This window comes from Paralichthys olivaceus, chromosome 18 (genome assembly GCF_024713975.1).
Source record: "Paralichthys olivaceus isolate ysfri-2021 chromosome 18, ASM2471397v2, whole genome shotgun sequence".
Lineage (NCBI taxonomy): Eukaryota > Metazoa > Chordata > Actinopteri > Pleuronectiformes > Paralichthyidae > Paralichthys > Paralichthys olivaceus.
Window position 1 is genome coordinate 11538690 of NC_091110.1, and position 26233 is coordinate 11564922.

A 26233-nucleotide genomic window follows, 5' to 3' on the forward strand; every position below is an offset into this window, starting at 1 on the left:
CTGTCCCACAGTTGGTGCATTCCAGGAAGTCCAGTATAATAGAAAGTCAGAGAGACTGAGTGTGGTTTGACAGTCCTCGGGTGTAACTCGGAAGATGATGCGCAGCAGAGACCAAAGGTTAGAAACACTGATTAAATCAAGAGGGAGGAAGAAGAATCCAGAATGTGTTGGAAGTTTTATCAACAGTGCCTCAGTGACATCACTGACAACAGAACCAGGTATAACACATCGGACACGTAATGTCCGCTAGATGTCACGAGAGCGTCTCCCTTAGTTGAGAAGGAGTTGGATTTCTAAACTGTGCACTTGAATTGAGTCCATCTCTTTCTTCTTTGAGGTTTTACAGCTGCTGACATCCTTGTAGTCTCATTACTGCCACCCTCTGGTCTGTTGCCCTCCACACTCCACTGTACTTCTTATTTATTCCGACAGTCTTATGTGTTTTAAACTCCTCATAGTGAACAGAATATATACTTACATGCAATGATGTCCAGTTTTTATCTCTGTGTTCTTCCTTAACTTCAAACGTAATTCAATTTGCAGTTGAATACAATTTATTCCCTGTGTTTCTTGATCCCAGTCTTGCTGCCGTGCTTGACTAATTTTCTTCCATTTTACATTTTAAAGTTTATTCCCTCAATCATTTTCAGGATTGCCTCCATGTGCAGGGATTAAGTCAGACCCATGTGTTCGTAATTGTGCACACAAGCTGTAATTCAATTGTGAAGTCAATAACTAATTCCAACACAGAAACATTTAGATTTATATGTTGCATAGGAACTGTTGTGAGGATTAGGTTTAACTTCAGAAATATACCTTTCTATTAACAAATGTATATTCCGTATATTAAAGTCATACAGTATTTCATATCGTGCAAGACAGTGATGTCTCATAAGGGGACAGATTTGGCTCAGTTCTCCACCCTGTTCCGCCCCCTGGATGTATTGAGGAAGCCCAAAGACAGATGTACTGTCACGACTTCTAAATTTCCCAGTTTATTCTGGGATTAGCACGGCTCAGCTTTTATCTACGGTGTGTTTCATCCCTTTTGTCAGTGCAAATGTAACTTCCCAGGATTCAAGTCCAAAGTCCTGGACATACCAGAGGTGCAAAATGAGGCAAAGGAAATACCTCATTCATAATTTCTGGATTTGACAGCATCATAAATTGTGCATTTGAATATGTCAGAGTTGAAGGTGTTTTGACCTCAGTGAAGTGAGACGTGACGGCCCGCAGGCCCACAGGGTCTGTGAATGTGGCCGTGGCTGGAGCAGACCACACTCGGGCTCATTACCTCTGCGTGGTAGGTGGCCGTGTGTCTGTGTCTGTGCTGGAGTGGATGCCAGTGACTCTGCTGGAATACATATGTTTGTGCTCTGGAGGCTCAGGATGTTTTCGTCCTCTATATATCGTGCAAGGACGGTGTGTGGGGAGGAATCCACTGCATATAAACTATCACATCTGAGGATGTACTTATACCTACAGGATCTTACTGCCTGTTTTGTTTAGCTCTGTTCTTTGTATGTGATAGTTTTATAGTTATTCATTAATTTATATATTGAGGGATGATTCGAATGTTATTCTTATACTTTTTTCTTGACAATGGTAAAACTTGTAATAACTAATGAAGAACTGTTCTACAGCGACGCCCCGGCCTGTGATTCATGTTCTGCATGAAAGACATGAACAAGAATATGCATCTTTGGAACAGACCACAGTCAAAATCACATCATCATTATCCAGTTATATTTTTTCAGAAAAAAATAAATTGCAAAAACAAAATCTTTCCTGCTTGAGTCAAAAATAATTGCGTTACTATTTATTGCGTGTTAATTCAATTGTATTTTATTTGGCTCCTCAAGGAACATTTTTTGTATTAAACTACAAAAAACAGATATTGAGAATAAATAGCCTTGTGACTCATCACCTGTAATGTAACTGTGTTGTGTACCGTTGAAAAAGATCACTAGAGGGCACCAGAGTACATGACATCACTGCAAAACCCACCTACTCAGGTAATGAGCTTCACTTCCATGACTTGCCATCAAGTCAGGATGAACTGGATCCAGATGTGCTACAATAGAATTAATTTAATTCACTTAATTCTCCAGTATAACGAAATATGATCTTGTCTTGGGGCAGTTTTTAACACTCAGGATCAAACTGCTTTAAAATCTATTTCCTAAGATTAAAATCGTAGTCACTTCATATTTCTGTAAATATGTCCATGAAAAATCCCATGTTACTCCACACTCTGACCACTGAAGCTGACGCTTTAGCTGCACAAGTTCCACCAAGGCTTTTGTGGGGGGACGATTATGGAGGTAGCTCAGGGAAGCAGGCTGGTGTGGCGGTGGGGTGGCGGGGGGGGGGGGGGGGGGGGGGGGAGAGTTGATCAGGAAGTTGGAATGTGGTTCCCTGTGTGTGATGTGATTGTTAGCAGAAACGTGTCAGCCCCAAGCCCACCACCACCACCCCTGAGCCGACGGCCCCTGCTCAGGCTGTAAAGTAGAGCTCTGTATAATGTGAATATGTGTGTGTGTGTGTATTTGTGTACACAGGATATACAGTACCTCTTAGCCAAGCATCGCCATGGAGACCCAGATACCTTATCACCGGCTTTTCTAGTGGAACACGGGGTAAACTCACTCGTGAGGCTGGGGATGAGGAGAAGCCACATGAGGGTGGTGGGGGCGAAATAAAAAAGACGGCCAAACGCTGTGGGTGGACGGCAGACCACAGGCCCATGTGTGGCCATGGAGGGTGAAACCATACTGGATTAGGAGGCCGTTTATACCTCTCCATCTTTATATAGAGAAACTGAAAGACAGAGGAGGGTGGTGGTGGCTGAGTGGGAGTGTGCATGCTGTACTTACCAACAAATGAGGCATCAATCGGTGCACATCACTTTCCGTCATTGTGATGACCTTGTTCAAAGATACACGTCAGTTCCTATAAGAAGACCTCGTCAAATGCAAAACATATGCAAATATTTGGTATCCTACTTCTGGCTATTTGGGTAGATTTTTTGAATAATGGGTTTTATTGTGCACCCTGTGGATTTTAGCTACATCTAATAAATGTGTGTGCTCATTTGCTGAATATGCACATGCAGGCACTCATAACAACTTCATCCACACAATCAGAAAAGCCACTATGCTTTAGAGATTGGTCATAAAATCCACTCTATGGGTATTGTTCCCATTACATTTACAGCCCGAATGAAAATGCATTGCAAGCAGGAAGGAGTCTTGAATCTTAACATAACCTGAGGAGGCATAAATGGTAATATTAACATCAGAGTCATGCTCATTTTTACCAAATTAGGGTATAAGTCTTTCCTATGTGCCACCTGGAAAGGATATGGCCCTAAAGAACTGCCGTCTCTGCAGCTTTTGTTCTGCTCTCGCCTCTTTCCTCTGTGCTGGCTCTGCTCCTGAGAGTCAAAACCATGGATGGGTTGTCGGCCACAAACCTCACAGCTGGTCTTTGGTGCAGAGCATCTGGGCAGGCTCCCCTCTCTGATCCAGGAGTCCTGGCTGCACTGGTGGTGGTTAGCCACACCAGCGCTTTCACCTGCCTGTCTGCTGAAGTCTCGCCAGACTTTCTAAACAAGCGGTGTAACATCAGACCACACACTCAATAGTGCTGGACAGCCAGGAGGTATAGGGAGCACGCGTTTAACCCCCCGTGTGTGTGTGTGTGTGTGTGTGTGTGTGTGTGTGTGTGTGTGTGTGTGTGTGTGTGTGTGTGTGTGTGTGTGTGTGTGTGTGTTCAGACTTATCCACTTTCTTTCACCTGATGCTTTGTGCCACCTTGTCAGTTTATTATCTGTTGTTTATACCCAGTAGTTTGATTTTAATGCTGCATATTGAGTCTGTAGTGGTCAGTGTGTTCAGTGCACAGCTGTTAATACTGACTTGTGTGGTTGATGCATTGTTTGTCCTCCAGGCTACATTTAGACTTTATGTTTCAGAGTAAATACCTGCTAGCTATAGCACGGTCAACCAGCATGTATTATTTCAGAAGTGATAACCAGCTTTATGAACTGAACACAAACAGACTCGCTATATTTTATCACAGAAGAAGATTGAATTTAAAAATGTAGAGAAGATACAGATGCAGCTTTCCTTGCATCTGCAGCGTGTTACATGATCAACCGCTCAGAATTTTTCTCTTACTATTTATTACCAAAATAATTGAATCTTGCTAAACTTCAGCTGCAATGACTTTTTAAAAAGTCTCAGCTGCTCTTTGTGATTTGAATGGTATATTATTATGTCTATTATATCAACTTTTAGGTGATGAGCTTAAAAATATTCAGTATTATGTTGTTGAATAAATATTGATTCTCAATTTTAGGTCATGTTGTTCTTGTTTTTTGTCTTTTTCTGACACATGGACCACATTTTGTTTAAATTTTGTTACCTGAATTTAGTTTTACTCTGCAGTTTAGACAGGCTTTATTTGAAATGAAATCATACATTATTTTATTTTCATTGAAATTTGTAAAATTATATTTTCATCATGTGTGAATGTTGCTGAACTGCCACCTCTTCTCACTTCCCCAAATAACCTGTAAACAGCTCATGTGCAAATAATAATGATGATAATGAGATATTTTAAAGTAAAGATATAAAACTTTGTTCAGATAAATATTGTAATAATTGGCTTTTAATTACATTTAATTCAGCTTAGTACATAATACTATAATTCAACTGGTGTTATATTTTCTATTATATCGCATTTTTGTGTTTTAAAGTTTTAATAGGCATATATGTGGTGTTATTAGTCATCAGTTGGACTGGTATGGAACGACTTCATCATCTCAACTTTAATCTGATTTATTTTAGACCACTTCTCTAATTGAACATATTTCGCTTTTAGTCGTTTAATTATTTATGAATCACTGGGCAACAACTGTAATAAAGCGTGTTGTCTAATGAAGTTATTAAATATGTTGGCTGGTTTCAAATAAAGTTTGAGGTTTAGAAATTATTAATCATCACTTGGATCATTTTTACCAAAACGTTTCAGTTAATTCTCTTTGTTTTGTTTGTAAATTGACGCTTTTATTTGTTGCATGAATACAACTTACGTCCAGCTGTCTGGTTTTATTTTAGGTCTCTTCCCTGTGACGCGCCGTCAGCTCCTGTTGGAGGCTGTACGTTAATTATAGTGTGAGTGAAGCTCTCGTGCTGCTCCCCTCCACCCAGCACGTCATCTGCTCCTCAAGGTTTTACAGTTTCAAAAGCTCAAAACTTTGTGTTTCCAGCTTTTGAACTTGTTCCTTATTTTGTTTTACTTCAGCTCCTCAGGCCTTCGATTCAATTGCACGTGGACTTTACTTGTTTAATAACCAAGCTTCACTAGTAAAGTCTTTTCACAATTTATTTAATCAAAGCCAATGAGCAGATTTTGTTGAAGTACTTTGCACTTTACATTTTCGTTTATTATTCGTCGAGGTAAAACTCGATAAATACGCATTTTCTCCTCTAAATGAGTTTTCAGTACAAGACTGCAGCTTTTAAACGGAGCTCTTGAAGGTGTGGGCAGGATCGAGCGTATGTCGATGAACCACTGATGCGTGATATGCGTTTTAATTCAAACTTGATTATGGAAATCTATTTGGAAGAATCTCAATTAAAGTACTACAGGTGTAATGATATGGAGAACGTTTTAATGCGCGAGGCCCGTTGTGTGAGTTTATATCTCATTTCTGTTATTTCTGTTTAAACTATACATTTAAAATGTTTTTACATTTTTATGTGACAAGTAATTTTGTCCAAATTTCTGCTCAGTTGGATCTTTTGAAATGTTTTCCTTTGCTCTATCTGTTGGGTTACAATTAGGTTTACCCTGTGTGTATTATCGTGCACAAACGCTGTGAAACTAATTGCATCTATTAATCATATACTTTCAGGCATCTCGTGACTTTTTTAGCCCAAAATTCAAGTCATGTTTCCGCTTTGGAAAAAGAAAACATTGGTGCAGTATAAGTTCTGTATGTCCAAATTCTGCAAACCCTGCGCTGCTTGTGTTGATACAGTAATGGAGAGGCAGCCTTTCAGAGCTCTGTGCATGCGTGTGTGTGTCCGTGTGTGTTTGTGCGTGTGTGTGTACCCTACAAACATCTTAACGTCTTCCTACAGCTTATTAATTGCATGTATTTTTAACAAGCAAACAGATTTACCACAGAGTAAAGCTCAGCTGCAGAGAGAACTATACAGATAAGTTTGAAAACCTAAAATATGTTAACAACTATAATAAGTGTAGTGGGCCTAGAAGGTTGAGAGATATTTTCTTTTTTTAAATAAATGATTCTAGCATTTTCAACTCAGACAGTTGCAGGACAAACTCTAATTTTAAGAGCTGTACTCTCAGTCCTTATTTTCACCACCAAATTTGTGCTGCTAATCCATCATTAATCTGCGTCTTAGATCAAATAAATAAAAGCGTTTTACATTCTGTGATATAAGAGGTGTTAATACTGACACCTCGCTAATAGACAAACAAACAGCATATACAGTCTCTGTATGACTGTGTGACTGGAGGGGAAAGTGATGCCTGCGTAATGAGATAACAGCCACAAACTGCAAATGACTCATTTTAGAGCGCACACTGCAAAAAATGCGACTATTGGCGAGTTCTGCGATGTTTGCTGCTGCTGTGTCAGTGAGTCAAATGTGCTGCGTCTATAGATGCTGCCTTAAAACTATTGTTTCCAACGTTATTATTCTCCGTCCACTAAATTACAGATCAAGAAAAACATCAATTTCATCCTGGAAAGATAAAAGGTCCAACCAGTGCGCCATCAAAGCTGATGACCTATAGTGCAAAATGAAAAGGTGGCTGTTTGCGGTGCGTGTTAAGGTCGGATGCATGAGCGTCTGGTACTAAATGTTCTCGGGGTTTGTTGTGTTCTTGTTAGTGTCTGTGCAACGGTCTGCCGTGTGCAGACTAAACCTGTGTGAACCCATTGGCCTTGAAATAGCCTCTTTACATCCACTGGTTTAATGTTGGTTTTTTCCTATGGACATGAATATAGGATCTGTTTAGGTCCTAATAAACTGAGCTCAATAAGATCATCTGTTCTTTGGGTTGAATAACGGGATACTGTAAAGATCATCCACAAGATTTGGAGATAACCGGCTCGAGGTTGCTCAGACAATAATCGATCTACAGGCAAACGCATATGGTCGATTAATCAATTCGTTCGTTGTCATTCTTTCCGCTATGAGCAGACACAACATGGTGGCTTTCATGTATCAACTGATCCATATGTCTAATATAGCCATGGGTGTTCTTCTTAATTGACCTTATTTTCTTAATATCACAACAATGCAAAGCTGTGCGTAATTACGCACGAAACGGTGAATATCAAATTGGTTCCTTCCACTCAAGTTCAGAGCGCGAAAAGCTGGAAAGAAATATCATTTAGGTTATAAACCAATACTATTTCTATGCAGGCTGCCCCTCAACACCCCCACCCCCCACCCACCCCCCTTCTTCAAAATCTACGTCGTGGACTCTGCTTCCGCTTCGCACGGTTGGTCATTGATGCGCAGTGGAGGCTTTGGATAGGGAGGGAGCGCGCCTGAGAGAGAGTGGGAGACGTAGAATTGACAAGGCAGTGGCTGGGGGAGAAAGAGAGAGAGCGAGGAGGGAAGAAGGAGGTGACGGATCTGCTCCTCTGGGACTCGGCTGCAGCTTTACTGCTCGGTGCTATCGGCGGGCTCGGCTCACTAAAACGGTCCCCGGTCGTAAAATAAGGCACCGATCGAGGAGCGCCTCGAGGCTGTCACTGAGCTCCGAGGAGGAGGATCTTCGCGGCCGCTGCTTGTAGGAAATCTGGAGTAACTGCGAGACGAGGAGGGGGGAGAAAGCAGGATTCATGGAGGTTGTGTGCAGCAGCTCCACAGAGCAAAACGTCTGGATTAACTGACTGGACTGGGGGCATTATTACACAGTTTTAAAACAGGCGTAACTGTGTTTCTGTGCCATCGCTGAGTCCAACTCCAGCCTGTACGGCGTGTTTTTGTGTTTTTAGGTAAGATGATCCCGCTCTCAACCGGCTTCGTGCGCTCATTGTTGTAATTCATAAAGTAGTAAAAGTTTCTCTACGATGGAGGAATCGATTCTCTCACTTTCTGTGAATAGAGGTGTTTTTAGGGGGGGTCAGTGTTTCACTTTGTCCTGGACTTCACCATGTTGCGATGTAACAACAAAGCTCGTGTCTTTTGTTTTGGGATCATGAATAGAAAACTATGTTTCCTCAAAAAAGAGGGGCCTGCCTCCATGTGCAGAATTATTCTCCCCAAACATTTCATCTTACCCATATTTTTTTCAGATCATATCTTTGTTCACGACCTTAAAATCGATAACATTTGTTACAGTAATATTTGCATAAGTCACCAAAACTTCAGCTTATGTGAATAATTCAACATTCAATTCAGTTACTTTTTAGTAATTTTAATTTTAAATCAGGTTGAAGTGTAAGTGTGTTTTTTGAAATGGTTTTGAATCTAACTTTATTTTGATTTTCATGACTGTAGCATGCACAATATCCTGCACTCACACCGTAAAAATTAGAAAACTTTGTGGTCACACAGCGAAGAACTTAACTCGTGTCTGTCAGTACAAATGCACCTAAACATCCTAAAAACCAGTAGGTCTGTGTAATGTTGCTAAAGGGCTTCGTCCATGCGCTCTGACATGTCTGCTTTGGGTCTCCCGTGCAGCTTGGGCGGTAGAGTTCTCGGTGATCCTCGTCATGGCGGACCAAGAGGAGACTTTTGGCCTCCAAAACTCTCCCGGTGGCTCGGATTCAAGGGAAGCACCGAGCGATAATAAATCAGAGAAGCAGAACGGGACCTCGAGCAAATCCCCATCGTCACAGACGACTTACATCCAGCAGGTCAGTACTAGTTAGGCCTCACTCTCACTGCTCCAGGCTGCACACCGAGGTCACATCCACACTAAATAAATATTCCTACGGGTGTTACGTTGTTGCTGTGGATGTTAAAATATCCACAATTGTCTCAAAAGGAGGAAATAGTGTGTCTGCTTGTGAGGTGGATACATTCTACTGGTTTCCAAACTATATATTTTTTTAAACATACAAACTTGTTGTATCTCATGCATGTGTAGTCTGATTTATAAATAATAAAACATAGAGAGTGGCTCCAAGAAACTGACATAAAACATTAGACAATTTTCGAAACATAATAGTAACCAATATTTTGTGGCTGAACAGGAGACTATATTTTTGCTCAGCCTTGTAGAATATGCTCCTCCTCAGACATCAACTGTGGCATATTATGGTCTGTATTTAGTTTAAATGTTTATGCTACGGCCCAACAAGTGCAGCATGATTTATAGCCTGATGTTGAAATTAAGTTTCTAAGAGGTTACACAAGAGTTTCGTTGTCACTACAAATCCTATATTATTTATTGATATGACTTTGCACTCTCCCATTGCTCCAAAGTTTCTTTAAATTTAAAATGAATGTTTCATTTCAACCTGCAGTCATTTATAATTTCATTTCGAGGACATATTGTTCTATTTCACCAACTCAGAAGACCTCAAAACTTCAACAGCAATTTATGACACCTCTGCGTAAAATGTGGTTAGGCTCTTTTTAATGTAAAAATCCACGAGCACTGTGGACACTGAGGTGTTTTGTTTTGAAGGGAATGGAGGGAATAAAAGTCTACCTGCACGAGAGGGAACTATGGATGAAGTTTCACGAGGTGGGGACGGAGATGATCATCACCAAAGCCGGAAGGTAAGAAGCCAAACTAAAAAAGTTTTGTGCATCACAACAAGAGTTTGCATGTCTACTTATTGGCCACCAGTGTGTATTCATTTTATCTGGACCTATTGTTTAGTTAAAATGTGGAAGTAGACCCGAATGGATTTTTTTTTCATTGCGTGGGGGATTTTAAAATGCACAGTGTGTGGAGCTGCAGAGAAAACACAGAGCATCTGGTGGACGCTTTAACGCTCTGGAACAGCAAACGTGATATAGGCTGCATTTACGTCTGCAGGGTGGGCCTGTGGGGAAATATATGGATTTGCCAATTAGCCTGAATGGAAATAATTGTCATATGGTGTTAAGACAATGATTGCGTGTGTCCGTCCTGCCAGCCAGCAACACATTTGCCTGCAACATGTTACTGTTCATGTGTCCCGCTGTCAGCTCCACGTTTGCCCTCTGACTGGATCCAGTCAAAATAACGCACGTCGGCTCGAGTGCGACTTGCATGATGGCCGCGCACACACACACACACACACACACACACACACACACACACACACACACACACACACACACACACACACACACACACTCATGCCCTGTGGCTCATCACTGAACGATGAACATTTATAATTCAGCACAGCTACATTTCCTTTTTTGCGGGCGTGAGGCAGTTGTTTCTCACAGCTGCACAAAGTCTCCATTATATTCCCGTCACTCATTTCGCTCATGTTTTTGGCGTGGAACGATATTAGCACAGCACCGTCCCTCGTCTGCAGCCCTCCCCCTGACTCGTGAGTCTTATTTTCACATCGTGTGTGTGTGTGTGTGTGTGTGTGTGTGTGTGTGTGTGTGTGTGTGTGTGTGTTTTCTGTCCTATGACAGATACCAAATGTCTGAATGATTTACTAGAAGGATCCAGCAAACATCTGGCTCACAGTGTCAAAACGTTTTATAATGCAGGGCACAGAAAACACATTTCCAGACCTGATACAAGACGTTTTAAAGCACCGCGCATGAGCTGACTTTAGCTTATTTCGCAATTTTGAATGAATAAAATGTCGTGCTTTTTATTCTAAAAAATATCATTTTCCATTCCTTCAGTATGCCATGGATGCTTGCGCCCTGCAATTTTTGAAAAATGGCCAAACTCTGATGTAAAAACTAGTGTTTTTTTTATATAGAGCAGAAAACCATTGAAAAACACCACAGTCTATTTTTGCTTGTGTATTTTTCCAGACATGGTACAGAAATACCACACCGCGCTTTATAAACCGTATTCTGTCCTTTACAGGCGAATGTTCCCCAGCTTCAAAGTGAAGGTCACGGGACTAAACCCCAAAACTAAATATATCCTCCTGATGGATGTTGTTCCTGCAGATGATCATCGATACAAATTTGCAGACAATAAATGGTAAGTAAAGTTAGAATAAACGCAAAAGCAATTCTAAAGGACTTTTATTTTCCTTCCAGAAACTTTTTGCGCACTTTACGCACAGCAGGTTTCAGGATAAGGTGGTGGTTATTGTTTGGGAGGTCGCAATTCTCTGTCAGGATGGGAGAAGGGATGGGGGATGGATGAGAATCGGACGTGAAACGTATTCACTCCCTGAGAATTATGAACTGTTTGTTTCTTAATGGTTGCCAAGAAGTGTGGTCAGCAGGGAGAAAAGTTTGTGCCGGAGCTGACGTTCCGGTGTTGAATAGATGTTTGATGACTTTTCCTAAAACTATAGCAGATCTATATGCGCAGTGCAACAAGGCTCTCTTTCATGACGGAGCACAAACATATTTATTTAGTGTCATGTTGATCTGTCTAACCTTGGTCAGGAATGGCTTGTTTGGGTCAGTGCGTTTCAATGAGGAGATACTTAGAGAGGATGACTGCATGCCAATACTGCCGATAATGACCTGTCCAAAGTCTCTCCTGGAACAAATTCTTCTCTTGATCCAAGTGTTGGAAGATGGTTTCTAATCTGACCACTGACAATCCAAGACCAACCTCACGAAACGTTAAACACAACGGCACTGTGGGTTAATTATAATCAATAATCCATTTCATTTTAAAAAGCCATAACGCAAAGTTTTAAAAAGAGCAAAATGTCCAAACGTGCCTGTATAGAAATGAAAGTAAACCTTGTTGTGCAGCATAATTAACTGAGCGTTTTTCAACCAGCCTTTGTAATTTGGTGACACTGTACGTTTTATTAATTTTCATACATTTGATTAAATCCTGAAATTTTAAAATGAGTCTAAATACAATGAACATTTACGCGTAATTAACGTATAGCTCCATGGACACGGTCCACCCTTCCCATTGTCTATGCGCCTGCACGGTTGATAGTTTGTGGGTGTCATTGCGAGGTGTGACAGTGTGACTGTGCTGCTGTGATCCAGGTCTGTGACCGGGAAGGCAGAGCCCGCGATGCCCGGGAGGCTCTACGTGCACCCGGACTCTCCAGCCACGGGGGCGCACTGGATGAGGCAGCTCGTCTCCTTCCAGAAGCTGAAACTGACCAACAACCACCTGGACCCGTTCGGACACGTAGGTGCCTAGGCCTATATCATCTATTCTAAAGTATCACAGCCCCGTTTCGCTGGGAATGTAATGAAAACATGTCACTGCGTTGATCTAAGTGTTGTTTTTCTCATGGTTTGATGCTCAGCGGCACTTCAGCAGCGTGGGCTCTAAAAACAATCCTGTGCAGAGCAAACGCTGGTTTTTATAGTTGATTATTGATAATGAGACATTTTTGTCATTTATATTGAAACCCCATTATCATTATTATTATTATCAAAGACAAACATTAAATCATATTTCAACAGAAAGCAATACATTTTGATAAACATTAAACTTTAAATATTGAGGTCCCAGGTGCAAACTAAATATTTAAGCTTCTAGAATTATAAATTATAATTCAAAAACATTGAAAACTTTTAATTTTACTTCCTTTAAAAGAACCACCATCAGTGCAGAATTTACTCTGTTCAATTCACTTTAAAAAATCAAATGAATTTGAGGTCCTCCTGCATTTTTAAGTTTTGATGTGTTATAGTTGCTCTATTCATTCACTGGTAACTCTTCTGAATACATGGTGCAAATAATGCATGTTTTACTCAAATGCAATGAAAACATGGTTTTTGCTACATTCTAGTTTTCCCTGATTATTATTTGTTTATCTTTCAAAAGGAAAGATAGGTAAATAGAGAAAGAGAGGACTGGTTTAGAAAATATTCAGACACAAGATTACAGTTGATGGGGTTGAATTTAAATTCTGGTTGCTAGCAGAAAAAAAGTCTTAACTTTTCAAATAGAAAAATTACATTGAATAACATGTTTGTTGTACCGGCAACTTGGAGCCTCTTACGTACGTTTTGTTCTTGGGGCTTATTACAGAACCCCCTAGATGCATTCAAGTTGCAGACCTCCTGGAAGTCTGCTTTCATAAGTAAAAGGAAGTATTTGGGCACTTTTTTAGCAAGAAATGAGAGAGGCTGTTGTATCGTTCCCATCACCTCCCTCGGCACCAGTGAGGGACAACATGGTACCCATTTCCTAACTTTACCTCCTCATTATTCTTAACTCAATATCTTGCCCCTGGCTTTTGTTATTCCCATCTTAACCCCCAAAACAGAAAACACCAGCATCACTTACTTCATCACCTTGTTGTCAGGCTACAAATGAGCCGAAGGCAGGATTTATTTTTTATTTTTTTTACAAAATTTGGAGCACATTGAGTTCTAATTAGATCTAGAAACTGAATAGTTAGACTATTTCACTGAAGGGCCCAGTCATGAAAGGAAACAACATGAGATCCGCTACAGGCACATGATCAGTGGCAGCTCTGTTTAATGGGCAGATGTGTAGTTACAAGTAAAACACAAGGAATTGAATTCTTTTTATTAAGAGTGTGCAGCTAATGATGATTAGAAGTGTTGATTATTTCAGATGTTTTATGTAATTTTTTGTATTCAAGCACTCATGCTTTAAAAAGAGAACATTGTTCTGTTCCAGTTTTATCGACATTAAATATTAAATGTATTACAGTTATCATGCCCACTGAACACAGAGGATCAATTATTAACATACAGTTAATCTAGATAATGTCGATTCTCACCCATTTGTAACATAAGCTGAAATTTGAATGCTGAATATGAAGAAGTCACATTTTTGATTCAATGCAAAAACACAAAAGTGAGTGTGCATTCTTTTACACACACACACACACACACACACACACACACACACACACACACACACACACACACACATTCACACTAAAGTCTTTATCTACCCACGTGGCACCTTTAATGCTTGTTGCCCTGCCAAGGCCCAGCTGGTGAAATAAAAGTGGAGCTCGCTCGGAATGTGCGCACTATTGTAAATTTTGGGTTAAAGTGCATTTTTGATTGGTTGCAGTGGTTCCTGGCTCGCCCCCTTTTGTGCTGGGAGACAGCACCAGGGGATTCATAAATGAAATGCTGGTGGCTGGACAGAAATCTCCTCCATCAGCTTGTTGGTGCAGCTGGTTGAAATAACTTGTAGATGATTTATAATTACCAGGAGTGAGACATGAGAGCGAAGCATATTGCTGATGCAGATTGGAACCGTTCGGGACAGGGGCCTATATAGCAGACGCTGTTCTCCAGAAATGTCTGGTAATTAGACGCATGTCAGCGGAGTGAGCAGGGCCGAGCTCACAGCTCAGCACTGGAGCCGGGGTCTAATAGGGAGCGAGGGAGGCGAAGCCACATGAGGCCTGAGTGTTTGTGTACAGGGTTGATTGTGCAAACTTTTTTTTAAATTCAAATAGAGAGGTTCAGGTGTAGCAGTCTTCTGAAAAATATTTTTATTTGCAAAAGCGGATAAGAAACAGAAAAGAAAAATGCAGCAGATAATTTTTTGTTATGACATGATCAAAACTTTGAATGATGGGTTTGTGTTTTTTGTAATTTATTTTTATTGATATTTTCAGCAGAAAGAGTTTAAATACACATACACACATTGCATACTTCTTGGATGTACTTCTACACATAACATCTTTCAATATTCCATGTATAGATGCACATATTGATCGTATTAGAGTTTTGAAGTGAAGGTAAATTCACTGATATTTCATCTGGTTTTATAGTGAAAAATGTTTTAATTTGACATACTAATAACAGTTGTGGGAAGTAACTCAGTCCCTTTACTCAACTACTGTGGTATTTGTACTTAAATAGTTCCACTTAATAATTTTTCTTCCACTGCATTACATTTAAAATGTTGTAGTTTTTAACTCCCAAAGAACTTTACAAACCGGGTAATCATATAGTAAAATATGACGTCCCTCTCAGTTAAAGTATTCAAATGTGTGGTTTGAATGATTTTCATTCTACTTGCTGCTTTGAGGCTTTACTAAAAATAATATTAGTAGTATATCATATACCATTTATTTTTTACTATGTTTCCCTGTTAATCCATGTGTACTCTTATGTAAATACCACTGTGTAGAACTTGTACTTGTCACAGAGTATCTCTCAGACTAACTCTAACCTATACTCTCATAGTTACGGGCCTAGATAAGCAAATTGGTGTTGTTTTCTTGAATTCCTAAAAAATCATTTGTTTTTGTCTCAGGTTTCATACCAAGCTGCAGCTCCTACTTTGATCTTCCCCTCAACTCCCGGAATATTTCTCAGTGTTATTCATCTCCCCCCCCTTCCTCCCTCACTCTGCTCCTGCACTCGTCTCCCTGTCTTCCCACACATGTTTTGGCCAGGAGGGTGGAGTGTGAGGATCGCACTGTTTATATTCGAATGGCAGTGTGCGATGAGCAATAGATGATGGTGTACAAAGCCTGCTAATCCCGAGGCTCGGGGAAACTCTCTGATGTGGGAGAACTTGAAAGCAAAGGGCAGCGGCACGAGACCCAAAGTGATCCCTCACTATCATTAAATACTATCATCTAGAGGCAGGGAGGGGGGGGGCAGAGATACTGAGATCCAGGCAGGGCAGCGGCTGGGCCGGGGAGACGAGGCGTGTGCTGGGGCCCCAGTGGGTGGTCTGCAGCCCCCCCCCCCCTTCACAACCCCTCTACTAACACTGGACTTTGGGAACCCACAGTCGGTGGACCATACTTTCTTTTAAGACTGACATGTACACTTAAAAATTTCCATGCAACTTGCGTGACAGCGACCGACATCTTTAACCTCTAAAATCTTGTAATGTGCCGAGTGATGAGTTTGCATTGATGGGCTTGTTGTTGTGGCTTGTCCAAATCTCGGACGCACGTCTGCAGACCTCAAATAAGGCAGCAATGAATGCATGCATGGGGAAATGTTCTGTTTAACCTACTTTTTTTCTGCACTGCATTCGGAGAAGTCCTCTAATAGGGAGTTAGAGTCTTTTATATGCATCCAAACAGGATGGAAGTGCTGTGTATATAGAAGAATAGCTTTGCAGTATGGGATCTAATCTTATGCCATATCAAGAAAATCAAGAAACATTTAACATTATCACGGCTGCAAGATTTACTTTTTCTCAGTTTAGAAATTATCCTCAGCTCAGATCCAAGTTTCCTGCAAATATTTCATTTATGGCACATTGTAGAATTTGCAGAAGTTGGTTTTCCATCTGCAAGTCACCCACTCTTCAACAGCCTGCTTATCCATGGAGATACACCCAACAAATCCTCACTGATACGTTCTGCACAGGGCCTGCAGCTTCCATTAAATCATCCTGCATCTACATGGTGCATGGCAGGCAGTTGACACACATTTTTACTCATCACAAAAACCTACTGCACCATGTAATTAGATCAAGTTCGACTGGAAATTAATAATGGATGACCATTGTATCATCTGTGTAGGCCTCTATGGTTCACTTGGCTCCAAGAAAGCACTCTGGGGTTATGGCTGTGCAGTAACGCAGGATGCCCCCACAGGTACTGGGGGTCAGGCCGAATCCTTGTCTCTTCTTGGGCTGGCAGTGAAAGGCAGGTACAAAAACAAGCATTGAGATAAGAGATAAGAGGAATGCCTATGGGAGAAGAGACGTGAGGGGGCTGGGTGTAAAAAGGAGGGGGAGTTGAGAGCAAGGGAAGAAAAAAAATAACTCTTTTTTAAAATCTGTGAATGTAAGTGGATCTGGTGAAAATAAAAACCATTAGATTTCCACAGGGCCGTCGACCATGACCCCCTGTTCCGTCAGAACAATTAGACTTAAGACCCACGGATGAGAGGGCCTCAAAAGAGAAGTTCAAGGCTCAAGTTCAGCTGTGTGGACCGCGTCTCCATGTCGCCACTGGTACTAGTCATCACTTAGAGCAGACTGGGTTAGTCAGGTTACAGAGAGAGGACATGCTCCTGTCAGTCTGTTACTCTTCTGCTTGACTTCTCAGGCATTACTGTTACCATGGAAACACTCCTCTAATAAATAGGACATATAAGATTTAATTCAGTTTTCAGGCTGAAACAGTAGGAGTCAGATATTTTCACTTCTTTAAATGAGAAGAAACTTCAAATGAGTCATTTTTCCCACTTCTTTGTAATGCAATAAAAGTTTTGGTCAAACATGTATTTTGTTTTTCCAAAAAGAAGTACAGTTACTCCGTTTGTGATTGCAACTGTCCCATTAAAATGTATTTATTGAGGCTATTTGAGATTGAAGAATTATATATTTTTTAAATCAAGTAGCTGTCAAGCCCGTTTTTCTTTTCCATGCAAAAACGAAATATGGCTGTAAAAATTCACTTTTCCAGGGAAACAAAATAGAATCAATAACCAAACCAACAAACCAACAAAGCAACAAACAAGTAGTTATTATACATTTTGCCAAAACAATGAGTTTCCGGGGGATTATCGGGTTTTTTTTCTTCATTAAATTCTCACGCTACTCCAAAATGCTATCAAAGCATCTGGACCTCACTTCTTCATTTTTTACTGTAGAGAAGTTTTATAAAAAACAAATTTGAATTTGTATTCAACAAAATGTGTGACTTTAAGCTCCACGTTTTCTATCGCAGATCATCTTAAATTCGATGCACAAGTACCAGCCCAGGATCCACATCGTGAAGGCGGATGAAAACAACGGCTTCGGCTCCAAAAACACGGCCTTCTGCACGCACGTCTTCCCGGAGACTGCCTTCATCGCGGTCACGTCCTATCAGAACCACAAGGTACGAGCTTCATGCACCACCTTTGGATTTGGTTTCTGTTTTTAATGCAGAGCGCGTTTTATGAGGCAAATGAAAAGTTTAAATTAAGTCATTAAATGTCTCATTTCTTTTTCCAACTAAACTAAACCCACTATGATTAATTACGTAATTCACACAAGACTTGGTTTGAATTACGCCCATGTTACTGACGGTAAACCGGATGGTCTGTGAGGTACAGACTCTTGTCGCTGTCAGACTGACAGACGAGAGAAAGCTGCAGATACTCGACGAGACCACGTCTGACCTCAGGAGACTTTGTCCAAGTCACAGTCCTGCAGCGCTTTGTGGACAGAGACAAGCTGCAGATAAAACACTACAGATAGACCCCAACTACCAATGATACAGTGATACTACTGCCATTATTACTAGTACTACTGCCACTACATAATAATAATAATAAAATCTGCAATTATTTTGTAAAGATAATAATAAAAACTAAGTACTCCTGCTATTAAAAGGCAAACTACTACTACTAATAATAATACTTATATCTTTATTTTTAATATAATAAAAATAAAAGCAACAATACTGTATTATTATGGAAAATAAATAAATAATAAATACGAATAGAAACACCCTGTCTTATTCCGAATATGCAAGAATTTTATTTTATTTCAAAACACTTTGAAATGTTTGTGCCACTTAATTGTTTAGTCTTATTTGCAAAGTTATAGGGAAAGTGTGCAGGTTGTATTTACTTTATTATCAGATCAATTGGTTATTTTCAGTCTATCTTGTTTATTCGTCCGAATAGCAGTTTGTGCATTGGTAATGGTTGCGCAACATAAAACCACAGGCTATAATCGGTTCTGGTTGTTTAAAAAGATGAGAAAGAAAACGAAAGTTCAGTCTAATTATGTATTAAATTTAAATGAGATAACAACAATAATATTATGTTACTTGTTCTTTGTTGGGGCTGGTCTGTTTGTTTCTTGCAGGCGTAAAGTGCAATGTTCACGAGTAGAACATTAACTTCTGTGCGTAAAAACTGAAATTCTGGAAGGTTTTGTTCGTGTTCTTTTCCCATAATGTTTTAGAAATGGATATAAACTATAATAACACTGAATTAAAGTTAAATGTCTTAACCTATGTGTGATTTCTCGAGGCCGTGCAGCCTCCAAACTAAAGTTGTTTATATCTTTAGTTTGGATTTTAAGACTCTGGGGAAAGAAGCAGAAATAAAACTCGGTATTTACTCTGTGTCCCAAATTTCTCCAGAGGAATAAAACCTCAGGATAACAGATATCTGTAAACAGCGTCTGTTTAACATCATTTAACCATGTTGGCCTACATGTTTTTAGTTTGGGGAGGATATGGCAGAAAAAGGGGGCGAGCGCTCATAATGTCCCCGGAGCCAATCAGAGGCCCCCGCGCTTTCTGGGAACAGGAAGCGCAAATGACCGACATTCTGAAGGAACCATTCATTATTTTCAAACATGTTATTGGGGGACTGAGATCGTAACCTCGGGGCTAATTATTGGGGCTTTGCAGAGCTGCAGAAAAACACAGGATTTCTGATTTCCTGGCGCTTTGGCATGACTGTCTAATCAAACAGTCGAACATCTGCTGGAACAATATGTGCTGCAGGCCTGCGTCCAATTCACCTGTTTCACTCTCAGCTCATGAAAACGCTCAAAGTTTCCTGTCACAGCTTTAATCAAAACATTTTCTACCAATGTGAGATTTCTGAAGTAATGATGTTTTCTACAGATTTTTGTCAAACTGGAAAAAAACTATTTAGCTTATATCCAATTTAAACATAATAAAACGTATTTTGAGTACATCTGGAGATATGTTTTATAGGCCTTGGTTATTTTTTAATGAGCAGAGTTTGGACACATTCTAGTCTTTGAAGTTGTGAATGAATTTTGCACGATTGTCTCAAGTCTATGCTCCCAAATTATATTGAACAGTTTTCCAATCCTGTGTTCTTATTATTTCCATTCTCCCGGCCCATGTCAGCAGGAGATAACACATGTGTTTTGCAAAATACGTTGCTTTTCTTTTTCTGTAAACTGAGCTCAGGCTATCACTTTGGAGTGGGTCATTGGTATTTCCTCTTGGAAAGGTTGCAACAAGGCCCTGGACCTTTTATTCCAAAGACAAAACAATATCCAAATGCTCTGCCAGGCTGCATCAGGAGAAGCTGAAGCAAAAGTGTCGCATGATGAGAGATTTTTACAAGTTTTGGTGAAAGTGTCTGCCAGCGTGCAGACAAACCTGCAGTCTAGTCAGAGAGCTGCGAGCACACAAGAGCTGCCAACTAATTACCTGCCAGAAACCCCCGCTCATGAGAGGGATATCCCTGGATTGTACTTATTACCTCTTTGGGATTCACTCACTGTTTCGGGGTGGCTCTCAAAAAAATAAATTCCACACTTTGGCTTATTCTTATTCTGAAAAACACAAAATCATATAATCGATCACATTATTTGCATCTGTCAGGCATTTGCCAACTATCTGCCGAGCCAGAGAGCATCAGATGTAACATAATAAATTGTGAAAGAAAATATGTCTTATTGCTTTTATTGAATTGTTTAGTTCAGAATCCCAAAAGGAATCTTAGGTTTCTGGATACGTGATCTATTGTTTAGTTCTCTCCAGTGACTTGTAAGCAGCTAGGTGCATCCAAAAAAACTTCAAAACTAATCTCCACATAAACATCTTGTCACAAGGCCATCATATAAATCTCAAGCTGAGGAGGACGTGACTGTTGATGGTCTAGTAGGAGGAAAACAGAAATGTTGCCTTTTAAATAACTGCTATTTTTCTAACAATTCATACAAGTGTGTGTAAAGATACTTTTAGTTGAACATCTTGTAACAAATGGTTTTCAGTGCAGAGGATATGTCACTAATGTCGAGTGTGTTTTCTGTTTATAACAGATAACTCAGCTGAAGATTGAGAACAACCCGTTTGCAAAAGGTTTTCGTGGAAGTGATGACATGGAGCTGCACAGGATGTCCAGGATGCAAAGGTATAGAATGTTTGATGCATTTGAAAATCGATGGTGTATTAGTACACAATGCCTTTAACTCTGCAGTTTGCACTTTAAGTTTTCATTTGACAAGAGTGTATGAAATTCAGGATCAAAATAGTCAAACATTCTGTCAGTTTCTTACTTACGGATGAAAATAAATGATTCCTCTTTTTTGCCGGGGACACACTAAAACCCCTCGAGAAGCCCCACACCCCACTTTGAGAACCCTTGCTTTAATTGATGCTGGCCTGTGCTAAATGGAGATACTGACATAAACTCAGTGATGTCAATTAGACGGGCATTAACTGACATCCATTGTCACACTGTCCCTTAACAAGCCCCACTTTAATCCTCCAGTCACCCCAGTGTAAGCCAGTTATGAGCGTTACTTTCACTGATGTAAGTGTAGTTCCTGATCCTCGGCCAGTTTTCATGCCGAAGACTTTTATGGTCGATTTGGAAGAACCTCTGAAACACGACTGCAACATCTCCTTTCCACACTCGTTCTATACCAGGATGTTCCAACAGCTTATGTGTCAGCTGTGTGTGTGTGTGTGCGTGTGTGTGTGTGTGTGTGTGTGTGTGTGTGTGTGTGTGTGCTTGCGTGCACTTGTGCGCACTTGTGCGTGTACTTGTGCGTGTGTGTGTGTTAAACCGGTGGTATCGTTTGGTCCAGCAGCCAAGGCAGTACACGACCACATTGCTCCCTCTCTCTCTCTGTTATTCAGTCCAGATGAGGGATGGAGTCCATACTGTGTGGAAAACACTTTTTCAAAGGACAAAATCTGGTTTCTTAACTTACAGCCCACCCCCCCTCACCCCCACCCCTTTGGGCGGCCTATACAGACGTTGTGTGTGCGTGTATTCAAATGCAGAAATCCCATATCGTCCACACTGGAAAAGCTGCTTGGCGTGTCCACAACGTGCTAAAATCCTGCTTCCTTCCCATAACCTTTCAGTCTGAGCCACAGTCAGAATAAAGAGCTTTCTGTAATTAAGCATTTCAGATTAACGTCATGATTTATGCTGCAGAGAATAATCCCTGGACGATTGTTCTGTCTCTACTTCTTTTAAAAATTGCGCGCTTGATTGTATCAGACGCACGTTAAGTTACTTTAAGTAGGTGCGTGCCACAAGATAATACGACATTTTAAGTGAAATGAATTTCACCTATCAAAACCTGCAAATAGATGGAGGTTGGTGGGAGGCCAAACCACACTATCAGTCTTACACGCCATTGTCCGCTCCTGCCAAAGTACAGTAAGCCGTGGACGTCTGCTCTTGGTTACAGTTTTTCTAAGGGAGAGCTTATTGCGAAACCAGGTCACTGTTTCGACTGAAGCGATCCCTGAAATCAAAGACCCAAAAGTAGCAAAATGATCTATTGATGGATGCGGTGGATTAACGGGAGTGAAAAACATGCAGGCATTTTCACTGAAGAGGAGCATCTCACTCTGTGTGTCCTGAGTCTGTGTGATTCACTCATGGTGAATGTAGTTGTCTCTAAGAATGCTTTTTACAATTTCAGGAAATCTTAAATATGCACTATTTATAACATATATATTTCAGGTCAGCTCCAATAATTCCTTACGTTTGTCTGTCTGCACATCCACAGTACCAAGGAGTATCCAGTCGTGCCGCGCAGCACAGTGCGACAGAGAGTGGGCTCCAGCCAGAGTCCGTTCAGCGGGGAGGTCCAGGGCATGGGCACGCCAAGCACCCTGAGCTCCCAGTACTCCCAGTGTGAGAACGGGGTCACTAGCACCTCACAGGACATGTTGCCCCAGTCGGGCTCCTACCCCCTGCCACACGAGCACGGCCAGGACTTCCACTGCATCAAGAGGAAAGGTACGGTATTTTATAATACTTGTAGCCTATGTTTGTTTTCATGATATTCATTAATTATGAGTAGAATAGTAGAAATGTATTTGTTTTGGTGTTAATAAACAAATGATTCTAAAAAGGTTTGTGACTGCACATTTTGCTAAAAGAGAACAAGTGAGTGACACTGTTCTTTGTCGTTCTACCTGCAGTGGAGGACGACTGTCACTCAAGTGAGCACAGCTATAAGAAAGCCTACCCGGAGAGCTCCTCCAGTGAGGAGGACCATTACTACCGTCCTGTCGGCTACGCCCAGAGCCTCGGCCTGGCCGGGGGGCCCTACCGCAGTGAGTCCAGCCAGCGGCAGGCCTGCATGTACGCCAGCGCATCGCAGGGAGCCGAGGCCGTTCCCAGTTTGGAGGATATCAGCTGCAACACCTGGGCCAGTGTGTCACCCTATGGGAGTTGCTCCGTCACCACCATGCAGCCGATGGAGAGGCTGCCCTACCAGCACTTCTCCGCTCACTTCACCTCAGGGTCTCTGGTGTCCAGACTTGGCGGAGTCGGGGGCCACGCCTCACCGCAGCTGGGTGATGGCCACCACGCGGCCATGTACCAGAGCTCCATGACCCACCAGACTCTGGGCCGCCAGTGCAGCCCCGGTGCTGGGATCCAGTCACCAACATCCGGCCTACAGGGAAACGAGTACCTCTATACACACGGCATCCCACGTACATTATCACCACACCAGTACCACACTGTGCATAGTGTCAGCATCATGCCAGAGTGGAACGAGAACAGCTAAAAGAGCTGACTTGGCCGTCGACAGGTGAAAGGAAAAAAAGGACCAAAATCAGGCGGGTTTTTGATGAAGTTATATTTATATTTTTTAGAGATGCTGTCCATCTTAATGAGATCAGTGTTGGTTCACTGACGGCCGTGGATATTCGTGAGATTCGGTGTTGACTAGGAGCATCTTCTTACTTAACTTGTTGTGACAGTATCTGCACTTATAAGAAAATGACAGAAGCATGAAGGTGAGGAGCCGGACCAGACAAAGACTTCTCAAGTGCAGACAAACGCAGACACTGATCAGCAGAAGAAAAGGCTTCAGATGTCTTCATGCAGTGTTTTTCTTCAGAGACAAGGGAATATGTTTTCATCATTTTTGAAGTACAAAACTCTTATTTTGTACCCATGTCCCGAATTCATGTAAAAAAAAAAAGAACATTGTCTTCTGTCACATTAGCTTGAGTTCTCATTTCCTTTTAAGTTTTTGTAGTTTACAACTTACTTTGTAGTAACATTGCTATGAGTTGTTTTGTTTTGTTTTTTAATGAATAAGTAAATGAGAGCTTTTGTTGCAGCTCTTTGGTGAATTTGCTCTTAAATCTGTAAGAAGGGGTTATTTGGTTTCCTGCTGCAGGGTTCATGTACATGCACGTCAAATAAATTCATCTGAATGCTGCAAAACTGAAACATAGACAAATAAGACAATGACGTGCAGCCGCATAGACAATATCATTAACATGACACTAAAGTAAAAACCCAGATCTGTTGCCCATATATTGCCATCATGATCCAAGAATTACAGTAATGAACTAATATATCAGTTTGCAGGGTGCATTGCATTCAAGTTTAGTCCAGTCAAGTTATGGTTTTTACCTGCCTACATCCAGCTCTCTCTATTAAATATAATGAAATCTTCTTACAAACACAATACAACTGCAGTTTATTTCCAGTTGATTTGAGATACAAACATGCAAACATTTGACGTTGCAGCAAAATTAATACAAAATCTTTCCATCACACTGATGGCTTCAAATTTAATCTTGGATCGTTTCACTCTCAACCTCTCAGCAGTTACACCATCCAGGTCCTAATGGCGAAACATCACATTACCATCATTTACAGTGTGAACCAAACTAACTTAAAGCCCTAATATCAATATTCAATTCACCTGAACACTAATCAATCAATTTATGTTGATATTGAATCAAATTACTTGAAAATAAATTAGTTAAATCAGACTTCAAGTCATCACAGGACCTGAAACATGACTGCTGGACATATAAGAGGCATGAAGTTACTGACCCATCACATCTTTATGAGGTGAAACTATGTCCGGGTGCGGGTTAGTCACCTTGTTGTGTGGTTCCTCTGCTCTCAGGTGACCAGAATCCACAACATGGGTAACGCCATTAACGTCATATCACTCCACCATCCCTCAGACATACATGTAAGGTGTGCAATATATAGTTCCAGATCTTAATTAAGTAGCAGAATACCATTTGTATATGTATATAATTACCATTTATTGGATTATGTAAATTCTTAAAACTAAAACTGAGAAAAATAAAGTATTATTCAAAATAAGTCTCCACAAAAATCAATCCAATCTTATTGTAGGTTCGGCCATCAATAAATGAATCATACAGAAATACAATTTCATCCTGGCCCCTGGTTTTCTAATCTGCAAAAAAGCTGAGTGGAAACAAACCTCACACTCCACATACTTGACAGTAACTACACAGAAACATTGGTCGTCCCTCGTAGGGAAATGTCTTTTAATTGCTCTGGATCATCTTATTTTGATATGCAGACATAAACACAGCATCACAGTTCGATGACGATCTTTGCATCTAAAACACCATCACATATTTTATCGTGTTTCAGCCCTGCAGTTTTGTGAAGGAGCCTTTTTTTTCCTATCTTTGTGTAAGCTCTGATTGTGTTTCATGCAGTCTCATGTTGTACCCAGTGAATGTGTGTGCTCTCACATTTTAAGTATTAACCCTCAAAATGGCACTTCTCTGACAATCAAACTAAATTGACATGTAAAGTAGCAGTTGGACACCAAGTAGAATGTAAATCTGACAACTCCAACTAAATTTACTCTACACGCTAAAGCAGCGGTCGGTCTCACCGTACAATTGAGTGTATGTTAGAGGTACGTTTTTACATGTGGACAAATGCAAAAATTTTAAAGGCTTGTAGTCATTAGAATGTTATTTGTCAATAGTATTTATTTTTCAATGTACATCAGTCTGCTTCTGCATGTATTAAAGATAGAAGGTCCAATTTCCTTTTTTTTATAGCCATTTTTTTAATGATTGTTTATAGGATTTTCTAATCATACTTATATAGAAAACGGGAGATCGCTAGACGGCCATCAACAGGTATCAAAATAAGATTAAACCACATGAATAACTTTGTAAATAAACATGTACATAACAGAATACCTGCAATAAATTCAAAAACAATAACGCATGGTTCTTTTTGTCTTATTGTCCAGAGGAATTGCAGTTGTGATATCGGGTGATTTTAATATTTCTGAAACATATGGCGCCACACGTGTCTGGTGCTGGCACGTTCTAACATTCTCGTGCAAGTAAAATCATATCTTCATCTGTCGAGTTGATGCATTGAAGGTGGTGACCTCACATTATCTACCTTCAGCCAGAGCAGAGGTT

The 26233-nt window shown here is 40.6% G+C and overlaps 1 protein-coding gene and 1 long non-coding RNA gene across 4 annotated transcripts in view; one reads left to right on the plus strand and one right to left on the minus strand.

Moving 5' to 3' along the window:
• The window catches only part of LOC109626419 (uncharacterized), a 34495-nt gene extending 34358 nt beyond the window's left edge, over positions 1 to 137 (minus strand). Inside the window, exon 1 of the long non-coding RNA XR_002202534.2 lies at positions 1 to 137. This is a non-coding gene — a long non-coding RNA (uncharacterized lncRNA).
• tbx5a (T-box transcription factor 5a) lies at positions 75 to 26027 on the plus strand. 3 transcript variants are annotated; one of them, XM_020082362.2, is made up of 9 exons: positions 75 to 117; positions 8742 to 8917; positions 9694 to 9788; positions 11056 to 11175; positions 12159 to 12306; positions 17768 to 17920; positions 20845 to 20936; positions 22555 to 22787; positions 22973 to 26027. In XM_020082362.2, exons 2-9 carry the CDS (start codon positions 8774 to 8776, stop codon positions 23563 to 23565), a joined length of 1578 nt encoding a protein of 525 aa, XP_019937921.1. In that variant the 5' UTR covers positions 75 to 117; positions 8742 to 8773; the 3' UTR covers positions 23566 to 26027. The 3 variants fall into 3 exon arrangements, with proteins under 3 accessions (XP_019937921.1, XP_019937920.1, XP_069370232.1); XM_020082361.2 differs by having other exon boundaries at positions 82 to 218; XM_069514131.1 differs by lacking the exon at positions 75 to 117 and adding an exon at positions 7569 to 8050.
• Positions 26028 to 26233: the final 206 nt, after the last annotated feature.